The 18929-nt window shown below is 40.6% G+C and overlaps 1 protein-coding gene across 1 annotated transcript; it reads right to left on the reverse strand.

Moving 5' to 3' along the window:
• Window positions 1-453: 453 nt before the first annotated feature.
• Window positions 454-17904, reverse strand: rps6ka5 (ribosomal protein S6 kinase, polypeptide 5). The gene is made up of 18 exons (XM_037486573.2): window positions 17802-17904; window positions 17600-17683; window positions 14778-14849; window positions 14410-14628; window positions 14105-14220; window positions 13908-14009; window positions 13557-13640; window positions 13304-13407; window positions 13067-13217; window positions 12714-12875; window positions 11253-11378; window positions 10201-10334; window positions 9403-9496; window positions 8393-8563; window positions 7908-8099; window positions 6083-6242; window positions 5793-5956; window positions 454-5021 (listed from the first exon to the last, which is right to left on the reverse strand). Exons 2-18 carry the CDS (start codon window positions 17655-17657, stop codon window positions 4728-4730), a joined length of 2403 nt encoding a protein of 800 aa, XP_037342470.1. The 5' UTR covers window positions 17658-17683; window positions 17802-17904; the 3' UTR covers window positions 454-4727.
• Between the last annotated feature and the right edge of the window lie 1025 nt (window positions 17905-18929).

Genomic DNA, 18929 nt, shown 5'->3' on the forward strand with positions numbered 1-18929 from the left:
TCGGTTAATCTTAAACTGGCTTTTTAAAAGAGACTGTAAACCTTTTCTCGCTTCCACACGACACACAATGTTTCTAATCAGAGCACAAAAATAATATGACTGGACATTTACAGTACAGATCACTTTTTTAAGACATCTTAGTTAGGTTATAAATATGCATTTAATCAACCAGGTACATACATACAGATTATACTGTAGTCCGGCTAGACAGCGTGATGAATTTCGATTTTGCTTTGGAAGCATATTCAACTCAATCTAATATTTTACTCATCTATGAATACATCGTAAACTCTGAAAGGAGTTCATGCTGCACAGGAAAGTGCACTTTATTAAACACTGCCATCTAGAGGCTGCTTGTTGAACCAAAGTTCCCATGGTCCTAACGTGCATTGAATACCATTTTTAAATATAAAAAATATTTCTCCCCACTTTAATAGTAAAGACAAATAAATGGACAGGACATCGTACATTTATTGTCATTCTGATAGCTTGTACACACAAATCCTGGAATCACAAAATATCTTCAGTAATACACTTCAAAATGAAACCAAATATCTGTTAAAAGACTCATTCTGAGGCCACTAAGTAAAGACTTTATTGAAGCAAATCAAGGTTTTCTTCCTCAGGATGTCAATGCTGTGCCTGAAGACCTGAATGATGAAGTTCACAGTGCCCTAAGAAGGTGTGCACAGGATGGGTCCTCATAAAAGTACTATTGTACTAATATTATGGGCTCAGACGTTTGGCCCACAGCAAAAAAAAACAGACGGATGAATAAGTTACATTTTTGCTCTTTTTTTTTTACAAAAATCAATCGCATGAAAAAAATGAGAGTGCAAAGTTTTGCCTTTTAAAGCTTGATTGCATGTTTTTAAACAGTTTAATATCAACCAAACTCAAAGGGAATCACTGCTACAGTACCTGTTGACACGCTTCAGTAACAACCTGACTAAGAATATGATAAGAATTGATGGAAATTGAGAAGAACTGTCAGGAATCAGTGTCACATGCATGATGGTGACGAAGACGATGGTGATCAAGTCGAAAGTGACAAGTTGGCATGAGGACTCTTCAAATAACTCTTCAAACCTTGAATCTCTTCAATGTTTCCCTCATTGAAGCAAAACAGTAAAACCTTCTTTTCTTGCACATATCTGTTAACAGAGTAACACCGGCCTGAGTGACCCAAATAAATACACATGCTCAAGCCCGAACGTTGCTGTCGAAGTGCCTTTGAGCAAGTCAAACGTGCCCTTCTGTAGCAGATTGTGATGACGACCTCTCTGGAAAGTGTCGGAACATTTTTCTCAGAAGTAGCATCTACCTTTTGGTTTCAAGTGGCCACCAGAATTACCTTTGAAACTGTCATTTATATTTACACAAATAATGTTCAAGTCAGTTTTGATAATCCACATAACAGTGTAAACTTTTTTTCATTGGAACTCATTCAATTGAATGAGAACGTGTATCCAAACTTTTGACTGGTACTTTAACTTTTTTTCTTTAGATGCTTTCATAAAATACTTTCTATGACCTTTTCCACACTTGCAGTAGTTTGGTGACTTCAGCACCGTGGACAGCTCCATCGGATCTCAGAGCCACACTAGTCGCAGCATCGGTCACACAGAAAACGAACCCACGACAGCAAGACGACACCCTGGGCTCTGGCACCAACACCGGTCTCACAGATGACTGACAGAAGTAAGAGCTTCCCCAGGTCCTACGGTTAAAAATGCAGTCACTTAGTGATACAACAGTCCAAATGTCAGCCGCTAATGCTTCATAAGGGTACAAAAGGTTTATAATATCAGGTTGGAGACTCGGAGAAAAGCAGAAATGGATGAAGCACTGTTCGCAGGACAGTGATCTTTCATTTAATTCTCAGGGAACCAATGAACAAAAATGTATCACAGCCAATGGGACACCAAATCAAAAACATTTTTTTGTTCTTTGTTCATCAAGGGGGGGGGGGGATCTAGTTTAAAATAATCTGCCCTCTACGTTTGTACTAAACGGACCGTTTCCTGTGCTACTCTGCTATTTCCCCTACGAAGGGAAGCGAGCTGGGTCCCACAGAGGCAGTGTGCGGCGTACGCTATTTTCTTTGGAACAAACAGCAGTGCAGCACATCAGCTAATAGAGCCTGGCTCCCAGAGCGGAGCTCAATATAGGCCACTTTTCCTCTTCCTCCTCTTGAGCTATTAATACACCCAAACAAGAGAAAAGAGGCTTAATGAGGCAGAGACGGGGAACTCATGCGAACTAAGTTAGACAAGAGCTTTGTAGTGTTCAGCTCCAAGGATTCACACAGCCAACGGATTCTACTTTGCTGTTTCTATTGTGGCTGATAGTATCAGGGTAAAATACACTGTATGTACATGGCGCCCTTTTTACGCATCATGGCGAGGTCTTTTTAAGATGGCAAAAGCAACACAAATAGTGACATTTGATGCATAGATTTAAGCATAATTATGTGCTGCATATGGACAGAATTAAGTAGAAGAATTAAGAATCTCTTCACAAAAAAAAACACAAAGTAAAACAACTCAGTTTCATCAGTTGGACTAAACAAACAGGGTCCTTGGTGAATGTGAAGCATCTTTTTGCATATTTGCATGAAAGGAAATATCTCATGGAGCTTAGAGCAGCTACCTTGAAGTTAATGCTTTGGTTCAAATTCAGAGTGCATTAAATGGAAGAAGATGAGGGAGTGTGGTTAAACGCACAAACTTGTCCAACTAGAGGTTGTATCCTAAATAATCAGGAGAAACTGCGTCCAGGCGGTTTCACGGGCTGATCACAAATACCTCTGTACATATGAACAGAACACAGTATTTCACAAATCATCATGAGACAACACACTAACACATACTTGCAATTAACAGAGCACAGCATTTACTGTTGTAACTCTCCTGGCTAACACTAGAGCTCGGGACATCGGGACAGTACAATATACAGGCTATTGTAAAGAGGGGTTTTGGTGTTAAAACAGTAAAAGCTCACAGTCCGGAATTAAATCAGACATATTTAAATGTGCAAGTAAACAAACTCACATTACATCAATTGAGAACTTTCCCAAAACGGCCATAAAAACAGTGAAAGAAGAGGTTGATGCACTTGGGAGCAAATACCAACCAGATATCGACCTCAACATGTGAGCTGTCACACAGTGCAAAGATCACCATTTCCGTCATGCTGTACAACATGGTAAATAGAGCAAGGGATGGTGCCCAAAGTAAGGTCGACCCTCAGGGACCTTTTTATAAAGGGTACATGTTTTGCAGTAGGTTTAAAACTTTGGGCACTGACACAATTGGCAATTTTTTTTTCTTCTTTCCGCACTATATTGCATTTAATGTCCTAATGTATCACGGCCCTTAACTCAGGTACTCAAACCTGTCCATTACCTGATTTAATTGCATTTCTTGGCAAATCAAATTTCAAACAATTGTTTCATCATCTTCATCTTGGTTCATCTGAAAAGGAAACCTCTTGAAGTTACGCTTTAGCTTCTTGGAGCTCGGAAAACGCAACCCTTAAATTTCTTGACGCAACACCTCGCGCCAAGCTGATTGGATCCAAACTGCTTGTAAATAGTGGCTTGAGGGTCAAACCATGTGGAAACAGCAGCAATGCTGAGTCTTGACATCGTCATACTCGCACATCAGAGGGAAAAAATAAATCTAAATATAGCTCTTCTTGTGGGGTCACATCCCCTCAGGCAGCAGTACTCCCCATACAGTAATATAAAATCACACATTTGGCTGAACACATTACATCAACATTTGGTTGTTCCTCTAAAAGGGTTACCTTATCTTTTAATCCTTATGAACAAGGATGTTACTTTTTTGACCACTGGAAATAGCTGCAGTTCAATCCTAAAATTGTAAAAGCCTCCATAAAAAAAGTCCAAAGGACTTTGGTAACATACATTTGACAACCATTAAGCAGCAGCGGATGGTGATAATCTCTTGTTGCTCACTGCGTCTGCAGAACTGTGTAGCCTACTTAAAGCATTATGTCTGATGATTGAAGATGAAAGAACAACCATCTGACTAAATGGAAACAGTCTTTGTTAAGCTGATACATACACTGTAGTTTTTTTTACACTATCCATTATTTCTTTTCAGATCAATATTGACCATCAATAAATTAACAATATAGCTCATCATAAATAAATCTTGTAAATCGTCTGTAAAATTCACATATAAACAACCTGCTCTATTTTGCAGAGAAGTAGACCAACGTCACGCCGACGTATTTCTTTTCTCCCAAAAATACAAAGAATCCATGATGTAAACACTTTGACTTTCCCTTTAGAACCTCAGGAGGCATGGACAAAGACAAGGTAACAAGGTGAGTTGGGCTGACAGAGAGCGAGCCGCGTCTCTCCATTGTCAGTGTGGGCCCGGGGCAGTGGGGCAGCCCTTTTCCCAGTTTGGACACTGGTGACGACTTCTTCCTGGTCCGGTCCCTGATTGAAACAGTCTGTGTGAGAGAGGAAAAATCAGAAAAAAGGGTATAGGCTATTGCTAGTGAAGGATATTGAGGTGACAGTCGTTGCTGCTCGTACTGCATGCTGGGTTTTTTGGACACGTGCGGATGTCCATGCAAATGGAGCCGGATGCAGAGCGCTGCCAGGACGACGGGGAAGAGAAGAGAGACGTCTCTACGCTGGTCCAAGCTGTCCCGTGGGTCATAAAACTGTCCGAACTTCCCCTTTTCTTTTACTCTCCTTCTGAGAAGTGAAAGGCTGGATGCTCAGGTCGGGGCTCAGAGTCGGTTACCAGGGCAACGGGCGTGTTGACAGGCGTGATGTTGGAAGGCTGCGGCTTGGTGTTGCCCTCTGGGAACGTCTTCTCCTGTGACTGGGAGGAGGAGGACGAGGACCGGGTGCTCTCACTGGAACTGCTGCGGGTCTCTGTGCTGGTACTTGTCTTTTTCATCTTCCTCCTCTTGGCTAGTGGCGCTTTGTCCACCGTTTGTAGGCGGAAACCTTCTCGCTTACATTTGTTAAATGCCTAAGAAAAAAAAGGGGGGGGATAGGTGGATAGGTGATTGCGTTACTAAGATGAATTATTTATTTTGCAAAAAAAAAGATGCACAAAAGGCTGCAACAACAAATCAATCAAATTTGATTATAAAAAGAGTGTGAATTTCGTGTGATTATTACGCCCCTCAATAGTAGTTTACTGCACACGGCTGCACACAAGATGGACAAGCGGCAATTCTTCAAGATAAAAAGCTTTGTGGCCCGGTACCAAGTCGGATGTAAAGCATACATCTGTTTTGTGTTAGTCCATTTACATTTTAACTATTACAACCCCAAACTAACTCCCGAAAAAAGATAGGAAATGGAATGATTCTTTTTTCTTTTACCCAATTCACTGGTTAATCGAAAAAGAAAAAAACAAACAGATTAAGCCATTATTAAAATAATCGTTAGTAGCAGCCCTTTAATCCTTCAGTGTCAGCATAAGCACTGATGGTAATCCAGCATCTGATCAGTGCATCCCTGAATGCTTTCTCGCTCATTATCAAACACGTTTTTCCAAATAAAATCAAAATGCGTCAATCATGAATTTCACAGTGTACTTTTAAAAACTTCCCTTGACTTTGGGAAACTAACCTAACGGTACACTTAAAATAAATAATATACTAATAATATGTGTCTAAGAGTAGCTTTCTGGTAATGAGCAGCAGCAGTTTTGTAGAAATTGTTCAACAAACAACACGCCTAAGGACTTTTAACCTAAATCTGAAAGAAGCCTGCGCTGCTGGTCAGCTCTTACATTAAAGGTAACTTTGACGTAAGTGTGGACGGAGGCAGTGGAGGAGCCCAGAATGTCCGGGGTCATGAGCGGGTTGGAGGACAGCTGGCTGTCGTCCTGGATCCAGGCATTGTAACGTAGGCCACACATCTTAATCCTCTTGTTTGGGTCCACGGTCAACAACTCTGCAGGAACAAATCATTAAATCTGTGTCTAAATCAACTCCATACACAACAAATATTTTGTCTGAAAATCTGAAATTGGAGTGGAAGAAGGCCAGTGTTCAATCAATCTCCCCCCCCCCCCCTCACCTTGTATCAGGTCCTTGGCCTGCTGGGACACATTCCTCCAGGCCTCGCCTTCAAAAGAGAAGTCTCCCTGTTTGATTTTTTTCATTATATCCTCAGCACTGGTGTGGGTCAGGCTCTTCTCCCGACACTGAAACGGCACCTGCCCGGACAACATGGTGTACTGCAAACAGAGGAAAACCCCACTCTCTGCTGTCAAGTCACCATGAATACAGTTTTACGGCTTAAATATCTAGATAAAGTGGACATGTTTTGTCAGTGTAGTGCAGGATATGCTACATGCTTGTTTTGCAAATCATGTTGCCTGTAATGAGCTGGGAAAGTAACTGAAAAAGGGAAACCGCAGAAACTGAACGGTGTTAAAACAGATCTGCTGTTAAAAGACCAAAAGAAATCATGCTTTTATAAGGAGCCCTTGACCGATAATACACAAATACTCCACTGTTAGGCTGCATGTTGTTGACCGTGGCTGCAACAGCAGTAAACATGAGCGGCCTGTGCCGAGATGAGTGAACAGTATGCTCTCACCTTGGCCCACTTACATCTGATTTTCTAATTATAATGACAGTGGTTGGGAAGAGCCCTTTCGGCAGCGCAGGATCAGTCCTGAACTCTCCCTCCCTCTCTGTGTCTGCTCACTTTGCTTCCAGGGCTTTGTGCACCCAGCTTGTCAGAACCCATTTCATCAAAGCTCCATGAAGCACACTACTCTCATATCCCCCCAGGGGGCATCAGTGTCAGACAACAGTTGCACACAGAGCCCAGATTCTGTTTGGCTCGATTACAGAAATCTCTCTCTTAACATTCTTATTTGCATTTTCCTCCTCTACACTGAAAAAAGTTTAATTAAGATAACATTTCCACTATCGTATCAGTGCCGTCTTAACCAGCTCTGACACCCGGGCAGGTTGCTCCGTGGTGAGTATTAAACTGCCTGGGCTCACCACAGGATGCTGAAGGATGCAGTGCTAAACAAGAGAAGGAGATGAATATCATGCAAATACGATCAAACAAAACATGCACTAATATGCAAACATACATGAGTGCATTCAGACGCACAGAGGGGGGCCTGCAGCAAATTACGAATCCATACACTGCATAACGTCAACAAATCATCGCCGTGTGGAGCTCATGATTAAACATTAATCTGGTTAACATTATGAGACAATACTTCAAAAATATATATTTTTTTAAATACTTCAAATATACATTCTTATAATCAGGTCACTTTTCTGGGGCATTGTGGAACGTGGCGGTCTAAAGTAGGTCTCTAACTGCTAACCAATAATGGAGAGGCCGAATAAACGATCTGTTATTTCATCCTACTCCTGACCGAGCATCGTCAAAGTCTGCAAGAAGAAGTGTCCTCAGTAACTTTTCATCTGATGATATCAAATATCAAAAAAAGTATAACATGTGCTTGAAAAAAAAAAAATTGAATTTTAAAATGTTAATACACTACTCAGGGTTTTAAAAGTGAAATCCCTCTCTCTTCATAAATGTTTGCAGAAATTGATTTGTTTCACAAGCAAACCAACATCATGCCAATAATGAATATTTTGGTTTATGGTTTACAGCATTTCTTCCACCCAATGTGAAATCATTACGTCGGTTTGAATAAATGTGAAAATTCAAAAGTGATCAAATTATTGGTTAAACAACTTATTTTAATCAACAATCAGTCAACTTGCTGTAAAATAAAACACTTAACAGGCTGCTCATTTGTTTATTTCCCGGCGGGCAAATGTGGAGTTAATAGTGAATGATTCTCCCTCAGTCAAATTTCATTTTAACCGGAGCATGGCTCCGGTGTCCCACACCTACTCACCAGAATGACCCCCAGACTCCACAGGTCACAGGACTCATCATAGCCGTCATACTTGAGTATCTCTGGTGCTGCGTATTGCAGGGTGAAGCAGGGAGTCTTCAGGAGCTGATTGTCTGGTGGTTTGAGGCGAGCGAAGCCAAAGTCTATGATTTTTATCTCCGAGTTCTCACTGTCGTCCGTGAAGAGCAGGTTCTACGAAGCAATTGGAGACACGAACAGCAATCATTTCTTTCTGCTCAGTAAAACTGGTCCACTCGAGAGTGAACTAAATTGGACATCAGGGCCTATCTGACCAGGTACTTTTGACCCATGTTAGGGTCAAACAATTTGACTTTTGTTGTGTGGAAGATTGTCAGAATGACAATACCGCAGATCTTGATAATTTCAGAAAAATTCAGTTTTAAAAGTTTATAATCCATCAAAAAGACTTTGCTCAGACAGAAAACCATTTTGACCATTTTTCCGGCTGAGTGTGCGTCCAATACCTCCGGTTTAAGGTCCCTGTGCACCACTCCCACATCGTGCATGTGACTGACAGCTGACACCAGTTTCCGCATGATGCGGCTAGCCTCTGTTTCACTGAAATGTTGCTTCCTGCGGATCCTCTCCAGCAGCTCCCCTCCACCGAGCAGCTCCAGAACCAGGAACGTGTGGAGCTACAGCAGAACACACACAGAACATATTCTCACCAAACTATACTCATGTGTAACCATTATTATTTGATATCCTCAAAAATATTTTTTTACAGCCTGAAGATTTCTGAAACAGCTGAATCTTAACGTGTGAAATGTTGGATGAACATTTCTTTGTTGAATAATAAATATAAGATAATATTAAAAAAAAGCAGATTCCCGATCCCGTGATGCTGAGATCAAACCATAATGGTATCGAGTAAAAGTGAAAGGGGCTAAACAAAATAGGAAGGGAATAATGGGTCGGGCGACGGGGTAGGACTTTGTCATTAGTGCTAGGCTTTGGGAACAAAAGCAGAATTCGGTCAAGGCGAGGCAGCACTGCTTTGATCTGGGTCACAGGGCTCTGAGGTACTGTAATAACCCCACTGAGCTCATCAGGACTAAAGTGGTGCTCCTGGGCTTGAAGGACCGGGGCTAATGAACCTGTACACAGTCTGCCACACGGACATACATCCCTACAACCGGGGTAAGCTACAGTTGGAACACATGCACACTTTGTTCGATTTGAGTGCGCAACTCAATTAGCAACACAAGAACATCCAGGTTGATTCTATTTAGTGGGACAAAATGGTGGTTTGAACAGCTGCAGTTTAAAAATACCTTTAGTGTGAAACGTCGAGCACACAGGTAAATGTTTATGGGATAAAAACGAAGAGATAAAGAAAGAGAGCTTGAGGGCTTCCATCATCCCCATTAATCTGCTTTGTTCCAGTTACAGCACTTACTAAAGCAGCAGCCTCCACAAGCTCCATAGAGAGGCAAAGCAGAGTTACACTAGATTCTGCAGCGATTAACCTTACCTGGTCGTGGTAAATTTCATGTAACTTGACAATGTTCGGGTGGTCATCACAGAGCTTCAGGGCCGCCATTTCCCGTTGAGTCTGTGCCTCCATCCTACAGCAAACACAAGCAGGAAGCCCAATAACAATTACAAAATATAACACGAGTACAAAGACCTTTTGGTCTATACAAGACACCTCTCATTGACTTTTATTATAAATGATATAGCTGTTGAATACTTGCAAAAAAAAAAAAAAACTGAATATCTTTTCTTTATCTAACTTTTTTGTATGGGCTGGGCTTATTTCCAAAAATTCACCTGGTAGAACACAAGCTTCAGTTCTCAAACCGTTACATTTTTTTATTTCAGACTGCACATCTCCATGTATATATTTTTTTTTATAGATTTGCTCTGCTTATTCTCTTCACCTGACAGATGAATTCCATCTAATGTAGAAGAAGGATCATGTGTTTGTGTCAGGTGGTTTGCCTCGGTGAAGCTTACTCTTATAAAAGTCATAATACCTGGTGCCACAATGTCAGTGGCAGAGTGACGTGTAGGACTGCAGTCAACAAGCACAATCAAAGCTTGTTGTTTTCTGTGCAGTTTTTAGCAAAAAAATGCATGTTTGTAAGCAGAGATGTATTTAAATAATCCTAACCCACATCTGGCAACTATCAATGTAAGACTAAATTCATTTTCATTGAAATATATTGTTTAAAGGAGGCTTAGAAAAGTGTCCAAGTTCTGCCAGGGAGAGGCATCTGATTTTTCGAGTAGACAAACACTTCGGAGCAGGTAGGATGAGAGTTGTTACCTCTTGCTGACAATCTTGACAGCGTATTTTTGTCCAGTCTTCTTGTGTGTGCACCGTCTGCAGATAGAGAAGCTCCCCTCTCCTAAAGCACTGTCCTTCAGGTCCATCTCATAACTCACATAGAAAGGAGAGTCCTGCGGAGCGGTGATAGTGGACCAAAACAAGTTGTTTGGTGAAATAAACGTTAAAACCACAAATCCCCAGAGTTCAATAATTACAAATACTATGACTTTTTATGATGTTTTTTTGCAACCTGCTAACTTTTTACCATTATGAACTATTGCTTTTCATTAAATCAATTTTGAACATGCTTTACTTATGGTCAAATATTTTTATATTTGACAGACTACATTTGGACTATTATGACATACTAAGAGACTTCAGGGGTCCGGCTGTTGTCAGTGGTTATTGAATCAGGTGACATGGTTAATATAAATACCGTATATTAGACATTTATTCCTTACCTGTGTGAATCTTTACGTAGATAATGACTAAATTAAATGGAAGTACGATTTACTTTATACTATCTTGAAATCATTGAAGCCATTTTTTAATTGAGGTAATTTCATTTAATCTATTCTATTCTATTTTTTTCTGACACCCTACTATAATCTTTTTGACATGTTAATGAAATATTATTTCATGACCTTCATTTGAGATTACTTTTTTTCTTTCATGTTCTTAAACGTTAATCACCACCCACTGATCAAATGCAGTTCAAGAAAACCATTTTAGGAGCAAACCTTTTCTCTTTTCTGTGCAGTTTAATGATTTCAGTTACATAAAAAAAGAGAATCCTGAAAGTGACAAATGTGAAAAAATGTAGATTATCCAGATCTGTATTAAGATTGAAGAACACTGCAAGAAGCAGCTTCCTGTTTGTAAAGAAAATGGCATAAAAACATGTTGAGCACAGTGAGCTGAGGGGGGATTAAAACAAATACAGTAGGGAAAAAAGTTTGAGAGGAGAAGGAAAAAAGCATCATCGGTCTGTGACAGCAGCCATTATCTTAAGTGTGTTTGTGCCGCAAATCCGAGTGCATTCGTCTTACCTTCATCATGGCGCTGCGGGCCACCGCAGCAGAGCCCGGCCTCTCGGAGACTCCAAACAGCTGGACAGGGTCATCCATCACCACATTCCTCTTGAACAGGATGGAGGGGGCCATGAAAGAGTAGCCCTGCACAAAGAAATACACAAACTCTCAGTGTTTACATTTTAAAGTGAGGGTTGGATATGAGAACAGAAGGAAATGAAACAACTGTTGCTGCCTGGACTGCAGCCTCAAATATAATTTGCAGCATCATAATCCTCTTGATAATACTTTATTTAATGCAACACAGGGATTGGTAGACACTTAATGTGCTCTGTACATTTCCATATTTAAAATCAAACTACAAATTGTTTGTCTTTTGTCTTCAGCGTTTCCCACATCAAACCAGCCTGTCAACTCCACTATAAACCCAGTTCTGGCTTTATGAGTGAGGAGTGACAGTGGCCATCCAGCTGTTCCAATTGTTAGACCTGTCATTGTGGAGCGTTGCCTGCTTAATTCCAGCTGTGGGGGACCCAAAGCTTTGAGATGGTATTAATCTCTCTCTCTCCCCCCCTCTCTCTCTCTCCCCCCCTTTTCACCGACACAAACAGCTGTTTGGTATGTAGTGACAGCCATGGATGGACGGAAGGATGGGTGGTGAATGAATGAGATGCCCTAAATTGCCGGGCTTGAATATTTGATTGCTCTGCTGTGAAATTACATCTTGGCGGTCTTAATGCAATTTTAATTTTGTTTTGTAAGGCACCGTGGGGGAGCAAGTGCGCGATTTAAAATTGGGATTGCTGTCGTTATCTCAGAGATTGCTAGGCTTGCAAATTATAAAGAACCCAACATTTCAGTCTATGTGAATGGCAGCTGAGAGCGAAAAAAGCAAAGATGAAGTTGGCAATCAAAGACAGAAGGCGTAACCGAGACAGACGTGGTGATGCTCTCAAAGTGTAACCTTTTATTCCATGAGAGAAGCCCTTTAATGGATCTATTGATCTACCGAGCTCAAGGATCCAGAAGGCAATCAGTGTTGAAATTTCATGCAATACATCAGACAGCCATCAGCTGGCACAGAGTTGTGGGCCATATTATGGTTCAAAGCTACATCAAAAATAGTCATTCACATCTGTTACTTCAATAAGAGCTGCATATGGCAGCAATTACTTCAATAAAAGAGTCTTTAGTCAATTTGAAATACCAGTGCACACAGACAGACTCATGTTGACTTACAGCAACCTTTTGAGGACATTCAAAACTTCATTTGATTACTTGAATCGCTCTGGAGGATGACAAATATAGTCACAGACAAAAAGTGGATGGTTCATAATGCATTTTTCATCCATGTCAACACCTCACACTACTTGCTACTAGAGCCCAGACACACTCGAGCACAAAGTAAATGCAAATATAGATGACCTGCAGAGAGTGCAAAGGAATGTTCAAATATAAAAAATCAGTCATAACTCCCACCTGAAAGATGCGGTCACAGTTCTGAGGCAGAGCTGCGGGGGAGTAGGTGGGGTCCATCTCTGTGAACTCCTCTGCAAAGTTGCTAACATCCAGCTCATCTCGAATCACTGGCTTAAACGGGGCCGGCACCTTCTTAGCTGCCAAGTCCTCCCAGTTTATTTTCTAGAGTAAAGTTTGGAATTAGAGAAAAACATTGTGGTTCAAACCCGTCCTTATTAACATAGCTGATGCAAACACTCAGGTTTTCCTAAACGCAACTTACTCAAAAGCTCCAATATAAAGATTAACAGCCCATGCTGCCACTTAGCTTTTCTAAATATTGTGAACCATTCAAGACAAGCAATGTGCTCCACCTGGTAAAACGGATGTTTTTTTACATTCTCCCCGCCATTAGGACCTGAGCCCAATCTCTTCTTTGGATCTTTGACAAGGAGACGCTGGATGAGGTCTTTGGCCAGAGGTCCCATGTCTTTGGGGAAGGGAGGATCCTTTTTTAAAATCCTCCTGTGATGTGTGAGAGATATTGTCAGAGTTGTAGAGTGATTAAACAAAAGCTTGGCTGAATACTATGGCTGAGGGAGAAACCATACTTAGCAATGTCTGTGTGTGAGTTCTCATTTCCATCAACAGTGAAGGGGGATCCGCCAGTCAAAAGCTCATACATCAACACGCCAAGGCTCCACCAGTCCACCGCCTGGAATACATACAATTAAACAACCAGGGAGTGGTTTAAAAGATTAAATGAAAAATCTCCCTGGAGAGCGCACACATTCAGGAATGCAGAGTGGGGAGACTGTTTAGCCAATTTCATCAAACCGACGACAGCATAAAACTACAAATTACCTTGTCATGTCCAGACTCTCCTCCTTCCACGATTTCTGGAGCCATATATTCAATGGTGCCGCAGACAGAAAATGCACGTTCCACCTGTTTTAACAACAACCAAATTTAACAGACACATAAAAATACAAACGTAACAACAACACATTCTTGGTGCCTGCAGGAGAGCTGGACTTTGTCATCTAGATTTTAAGTATTGAATATATGAGAAAAATTTGATTTTCCAATGTTTTATGAGGATGGACATGCATTCATCATGTCTGCTGGACCTCAAGAATCCAAAACATGCGTTTTGATGAGAAATACTGCATATGGATATACACACAAACCCACACACATACACATTTTCTGTACCTGATCAAATTCCTTACTGAGGCCAAAGTCTGTGAGAACTATATGACCACTTGAATCCAGCAAAATATTCTCAAGTTTCAGATCCCGGTAAACAATCCCAAGCTGCAAAAAGAAAGTGAAACACATCAGATGCGTATAAATAGATGCCTTCTGAACAGACAAGAGGCTATGGATGTGTTAATCCACGGTTAGGTTACCTTGTGTAGATGTTCTAGCGCCGACACAATCTCTCCACTGTACAAAGCCACTTCTGGCTCCTTAAATCGCACCCTTTGCACCAAATGTGTGAAGAGCTCCCCACCGTTTACATAATCTATAACAAAGGAAATCATGCATGTCACGTTTCATGCAAAATCACATGGGAGTTCCTTTTTCAAATACTTTACAAACTTATTCAGCAGGCAAAAACCCATTCCGCCCACAGGATTAAAGACAATCATGAAGCTTATAATACTTGTATAGGGCATAACATACATGGCAGTACTCCATCAAAAACCCTAACCTAGAATGAGGTGCAGCTTGGTATCCGTCTGGAAGGCGTAGTGAAGTGTGACGAGGAATGGAGACTGGCGAATGTGCTCCAGGACTTGCCGCTCGGTCCGCGTGTGTTCGGCGGTCTTTGCCTTTTGTACAATGGTGGCCTTCTTCAAAACCTTCATGGCATAAAGCTTCCCCGCATCATGGCCACTCACTTTCCTCACCAGGAACACTTTTCCATATGCTGGGGTTTCGGATAAACAAGGACGGAAAATTTAAATCAGTGCAGAGCAAAGGTTTAAGACACACAATATTGGATGCCAGACTGGAATGCAAATTATCAACTCAAAATAACATTATGGTAAAGAGACTAAAGATAAAACTTTCACTCACCTCCTGTGCCGAGGACCTTTAATAGTTCAAAATTTTCAATGCCCACTCTCTCTACATGGCCCGTCAGGTTGGCTAGTCAGAGAAGAAATCAAATATTACAATAATGAATTGTTATTATTGCAAATGAGATAAAGTACTTAATTCTTATAGACCTAAGGCTACAATACTTAAGAACCATAGATAAAACATAATGTTATAATATGTCAGTGTAGATACATTCCATTGGCTTATTCACTCACAGAAAAATTACATGAGACTTTACATATTGACATCTTTAAAAAGTAATCAAGAATATTTCTATTCTAGGTGTTTTTCCACAGATTGACTACCTAAAGGTAATCTGAAACGTGAGAAAATGTATGTATGAATAGTCACTGAACTGTCAGCACTGCTGTGTGCATGATTGGTGTCAAGCTATGAATTAGCAAATCAAAAAGCCATTCACTAAAAAATAATATAGATGTGAACGAAAACATTACAGTTATGAATAGGTGCGTATTTGATGCAAATTGGACTATAAACTGTAAAGGGTTTAGACCAGCTCCAATGCTGCAAACTTTCTTTTTCTTTCTTTACAGTAGAGCAGTTTTTGTCCTTAAATGGTAAAAAAAAGGTGAAAAAACAAAGATTATCCAAAAAGCCAAAGAACCAATAGTGAAGAAAGTCTATCGAATACTGTGGCACAGCAAAGTTGTAAATACATTCGAATCAGCTGTTTTAAGCCGTTTTAGCCGGATGCTGGACACAAGAAACCACATTACATCACCTTACAGTCCTCTCCTGTACCTTTGCTTTTGCAACTTGCACCCATAGTATAAAACATGTATTCGTCTATTTCTTTCTGATACAAAGAGACTAACAGCCATAATGCTTTGAGGCAAATTAAATCGGACTGCAAGTGGGATTTAAACTGGAGGATTGGGGATTTAAAACACTAGACAACAGAGGAAATTCAGAAAGGGATAAAAATGAATATATAGCCAACAGTAACAGACTGAGTATGTTGCACAGGTGAATTTGTTTAATCCAAATGAGCGAAAACTGCAAAGACAACCACACGTGTCAGCAGCAAACTTCCTTCATTTAAGCAAAGATCTAAAAAAAAGCAGTATGTGATCATCTTCCGAGCAACTGCATGCACATCTGCAACACTAACCAGCAAAATTATTTCATTATCTTTCATCAGTGATCTTCAGTGAAGTAAGCACACACTGTGAGCGACTCCTCATGTCTTTCTAAATCATGGCTTCCTTGTAAAGATGACTGAGCATAGCACACTCTTAGACATGCATGTCCTTTGTGAACACATCCTTTGTGTCCCACACTGTGAAAGTAGGTTACTGAGCAATTAAAGTGGCAGATTTAATCTTTACCGCTTCTTCTCCTGTTCCGCAGGAGGAGAAATGCTGCAAACGTTAGAACACTTTGACTGCATACAGTATCATTGCAAAACAACAACACAGTCCTTCAAATCTGAGGTCAAGGGTTTAGGTTGCATAACACCTTTGTCGAGCTCATCTCGCAAGTACAAGTTGAATTTCGCCGTATATTAATAGACTGACAGAAGTGTCCAACGATAGGATTTCCCAACTGTTAGACAAGACGCAAGACTACAGTCTACAGAAGAGAACTAATGATGTCCCCTGCAACAAAAAAAGCTTACCTTTAATAACGTTTTTCAGGTTGAAACAACATCCAACTGTAACTAAATTTCCACAACGTGGTCATTTGGAGTGGTATCGTGCAAAGCATAAACACAACTATGACCATGAGTAGTCAAACCATACGATTATGTAACTTGTTGTATTTATTTTACCATTTTCAATACAAAAATCCTTGACATGCAGTTGGAAAATCTTGTTTTGCGCTCTATGTCCTCAAGATAATTGTTTGAATTCCGAACATAAGAAATAAGAAAAAGCCAAGTGCAAGTAACAACTAGACTGACAGCATATTTAGGGCAGGGCAGTGAATGGGGGGAGTGTGCAGCATAGTCATGTTGCAGCCTGAACAGCAGCACCGTGTATCATCACAAACCAACTGTCCAACTCCGTTCAGCAGCCCCCCTGCAGCCAAACAGTGGACACGCCCCTAAACAACCAGCTAGTGGGGAAATCACACGGAGTGCAACTTCCTGTTAAATCTGATAAAGTACAAACATGTTTCGAGGTGCCGTTTGTAACGTTGCATCTCGACGCCGCTTCACCCGCTGCTGTCATTTGGTGAAATAAAGGCAGTAGGACTCGGCGCGATGAGAGAGAGACGTAACGTTACTCTGCCCCGCGCGGTTTGCAGAATTGAAGCCGAGCTAACATTTACTCCAAGGACCTGACAGCTGTGTAGCTGTCTGTTCCTCCGAGCAGAACTCGCGTGACCGCTGACAGACAGACAACACTGGAAAGGCACAAAATGCAACGTTTAACGTTAGTAATTAACGTCACGCAATTGAAGGCGTTCACAGCTGCGTGAACTGATCTGATTTGGCGGAGTTACGCATCAGCAGTTAACTCTTAGTTAGCTTTAGTGACTGTTATTCACGTTACATGGGTTTACCAGGGTATCACGGTTAGCTCACAAATGAAATGGGTAGGTGACGTGAGATAAGAGGTGTGTTTGCCCGACTAGTAACGAGGGAAGTCGGCTAGCGTTAGCCTTCCTCCGCCACGGTTGGACTTACTCCTACGTTAACGGCTGCGCTCACTGTAAATGTCCACCGACAGTTGTCTCTTACTAGCTAGCCAGCTAACGGGTGCGTGTCTCCGAAGGATAACTGGCAAACTCAAATACGACCGCTTCAAAAGTTTAGCTCGCAGATAACTTACCGTTTTTCAGCTCGTGTTTCACAGTAAAGAGGTCACCTTCTTTGGAAGATCCCTCCATCGGGGATGGCACCGTAGTTTCCTGCGCTAATTAGGTTTAAAGATGCTTCTTAGACAAGGTTACGTTCACCTTGCAAGCTGATTTGCCATATTAATTTGCGACAAATTGATATTTAAGTAGTAGAGTTTTACGCCTGTTACTTACAAATATATGGGCAGATTGTTACTACCAAACGTAGCTGCCAGCGAGCCCAAAGGAAACACTTGGTTCTTACAGTACACCAACACTACCTTCGCAACCTGACAGTTCCTCTTCGCGGATTGGGGTTGCTATGTGAAAATCTGACCTCGGATTGGCTCTTTTCGAGTAAGCGAAAAATGATCCCGCCTTCTTCAATAGATGGTGCTGACTTCACTTGTGCATGCTTCTGTCAAAGGTCAGAAACGCAACAAATTTAGGTTGAATCAATTGTGTGTTAAGAAAAATAAGTATTCCAGTTTAGGAATTCAATAATATAATGTGTTATACAATAACATATTATTGTATTGACTAATTATTACAGATAGACTGAATGTGTGTGGGGGGGTTTAAATTCATGATGGTTTACAAGTTGGAGAGTAACTAAAATCGGAGAGAAAATACTGTATTTTAGAATTGTGTTTTACTTGCATATTTTATTTTATGTTACCGTAGAATTTTACTCCATTACAATCAAGTCACTTTTAACTGAATTACATTATTATCTAGTAATATAAAACTAATAAACCTTTGTTTATTGAAGGTGAATCCTTGACAAATAACCTGGTGTCAAGCACAAATATTATTGCATGGTCTTTCTGAAATTGAATTCTCTGGCCTTTTGTTTTAAATAAGGTAGATAGAGGTCAGAAATGTATTGGCAAAGATAGACCATATCGAGAAAATTACTTCATTTTCATCTTTGGTGTTAGGCAACCTAAATAATACAGTGTGCTGCTAATAAAATGTTTGCATATCAAACCAGACTGAAGCTTTTTTATTAATTCATAGTTATCTCCACCAAAATTAAATCTGGAGAAATCTTTAGGGACAATTCATATCTCAAAGTGTGGTCAGTATAATGTAGTTTACCAATTTGTACACAGGGTGTCACCTTTGTACTGTTTTCAACACAGGGATCAGAAAGGACCTTTCAAATTCTTTAGGCCTATTACTCATCACACCTTTTTTGGTGAAATATTGGATAACTTTTTTGCTTAAACTGAGTTTAGAGGAGAAATGTAATTTTGGTAGAACGGCTAAGAACACCTAGATATCTGAACCTTGAAAATGTCCAAAACATTTAAAATTGGA

This window comes from Pungitius pungitius, chromosome 14, assembly GCF_949316345.1.
Source record: "Pungitius pungitius chromosome 14, fPunPun2.1, whole genome shotgun sequence".
NCBI lineage: Eukaryota > Metazoa > Chordata > Actinopteri > Perciformes > Gasterosteidae > Pungitius > Pungitius pungitius.

What these genes read in the sequence shown, in the direction of transcription:
- rps6ka5 (XM_037486573.2), bottom strand. Translation starts at nt 17,657, where the DNA reads ATGGAGGGATCTTCCAAAGAAGGTGACCTCTTTACTGTGAAACACGAG. An exon ending in CGCTAGAACATCTACACAAG is followed by an intron (nt 14,010 to 14,104) that starts GTAACCTAACCG and finishes TTCTTTTTGCAG; the next exon opens with CTTGGGATTGTTTACCGGGA. An exon ending in TCACACACAGACATTGCTAA is followed by an intron (nt 13,218 to 13,303) that starts GTATGGTTTCTC and finishes CACACATCACAG; the next exon opens with GAGGATTTTAAAAAAGGATC.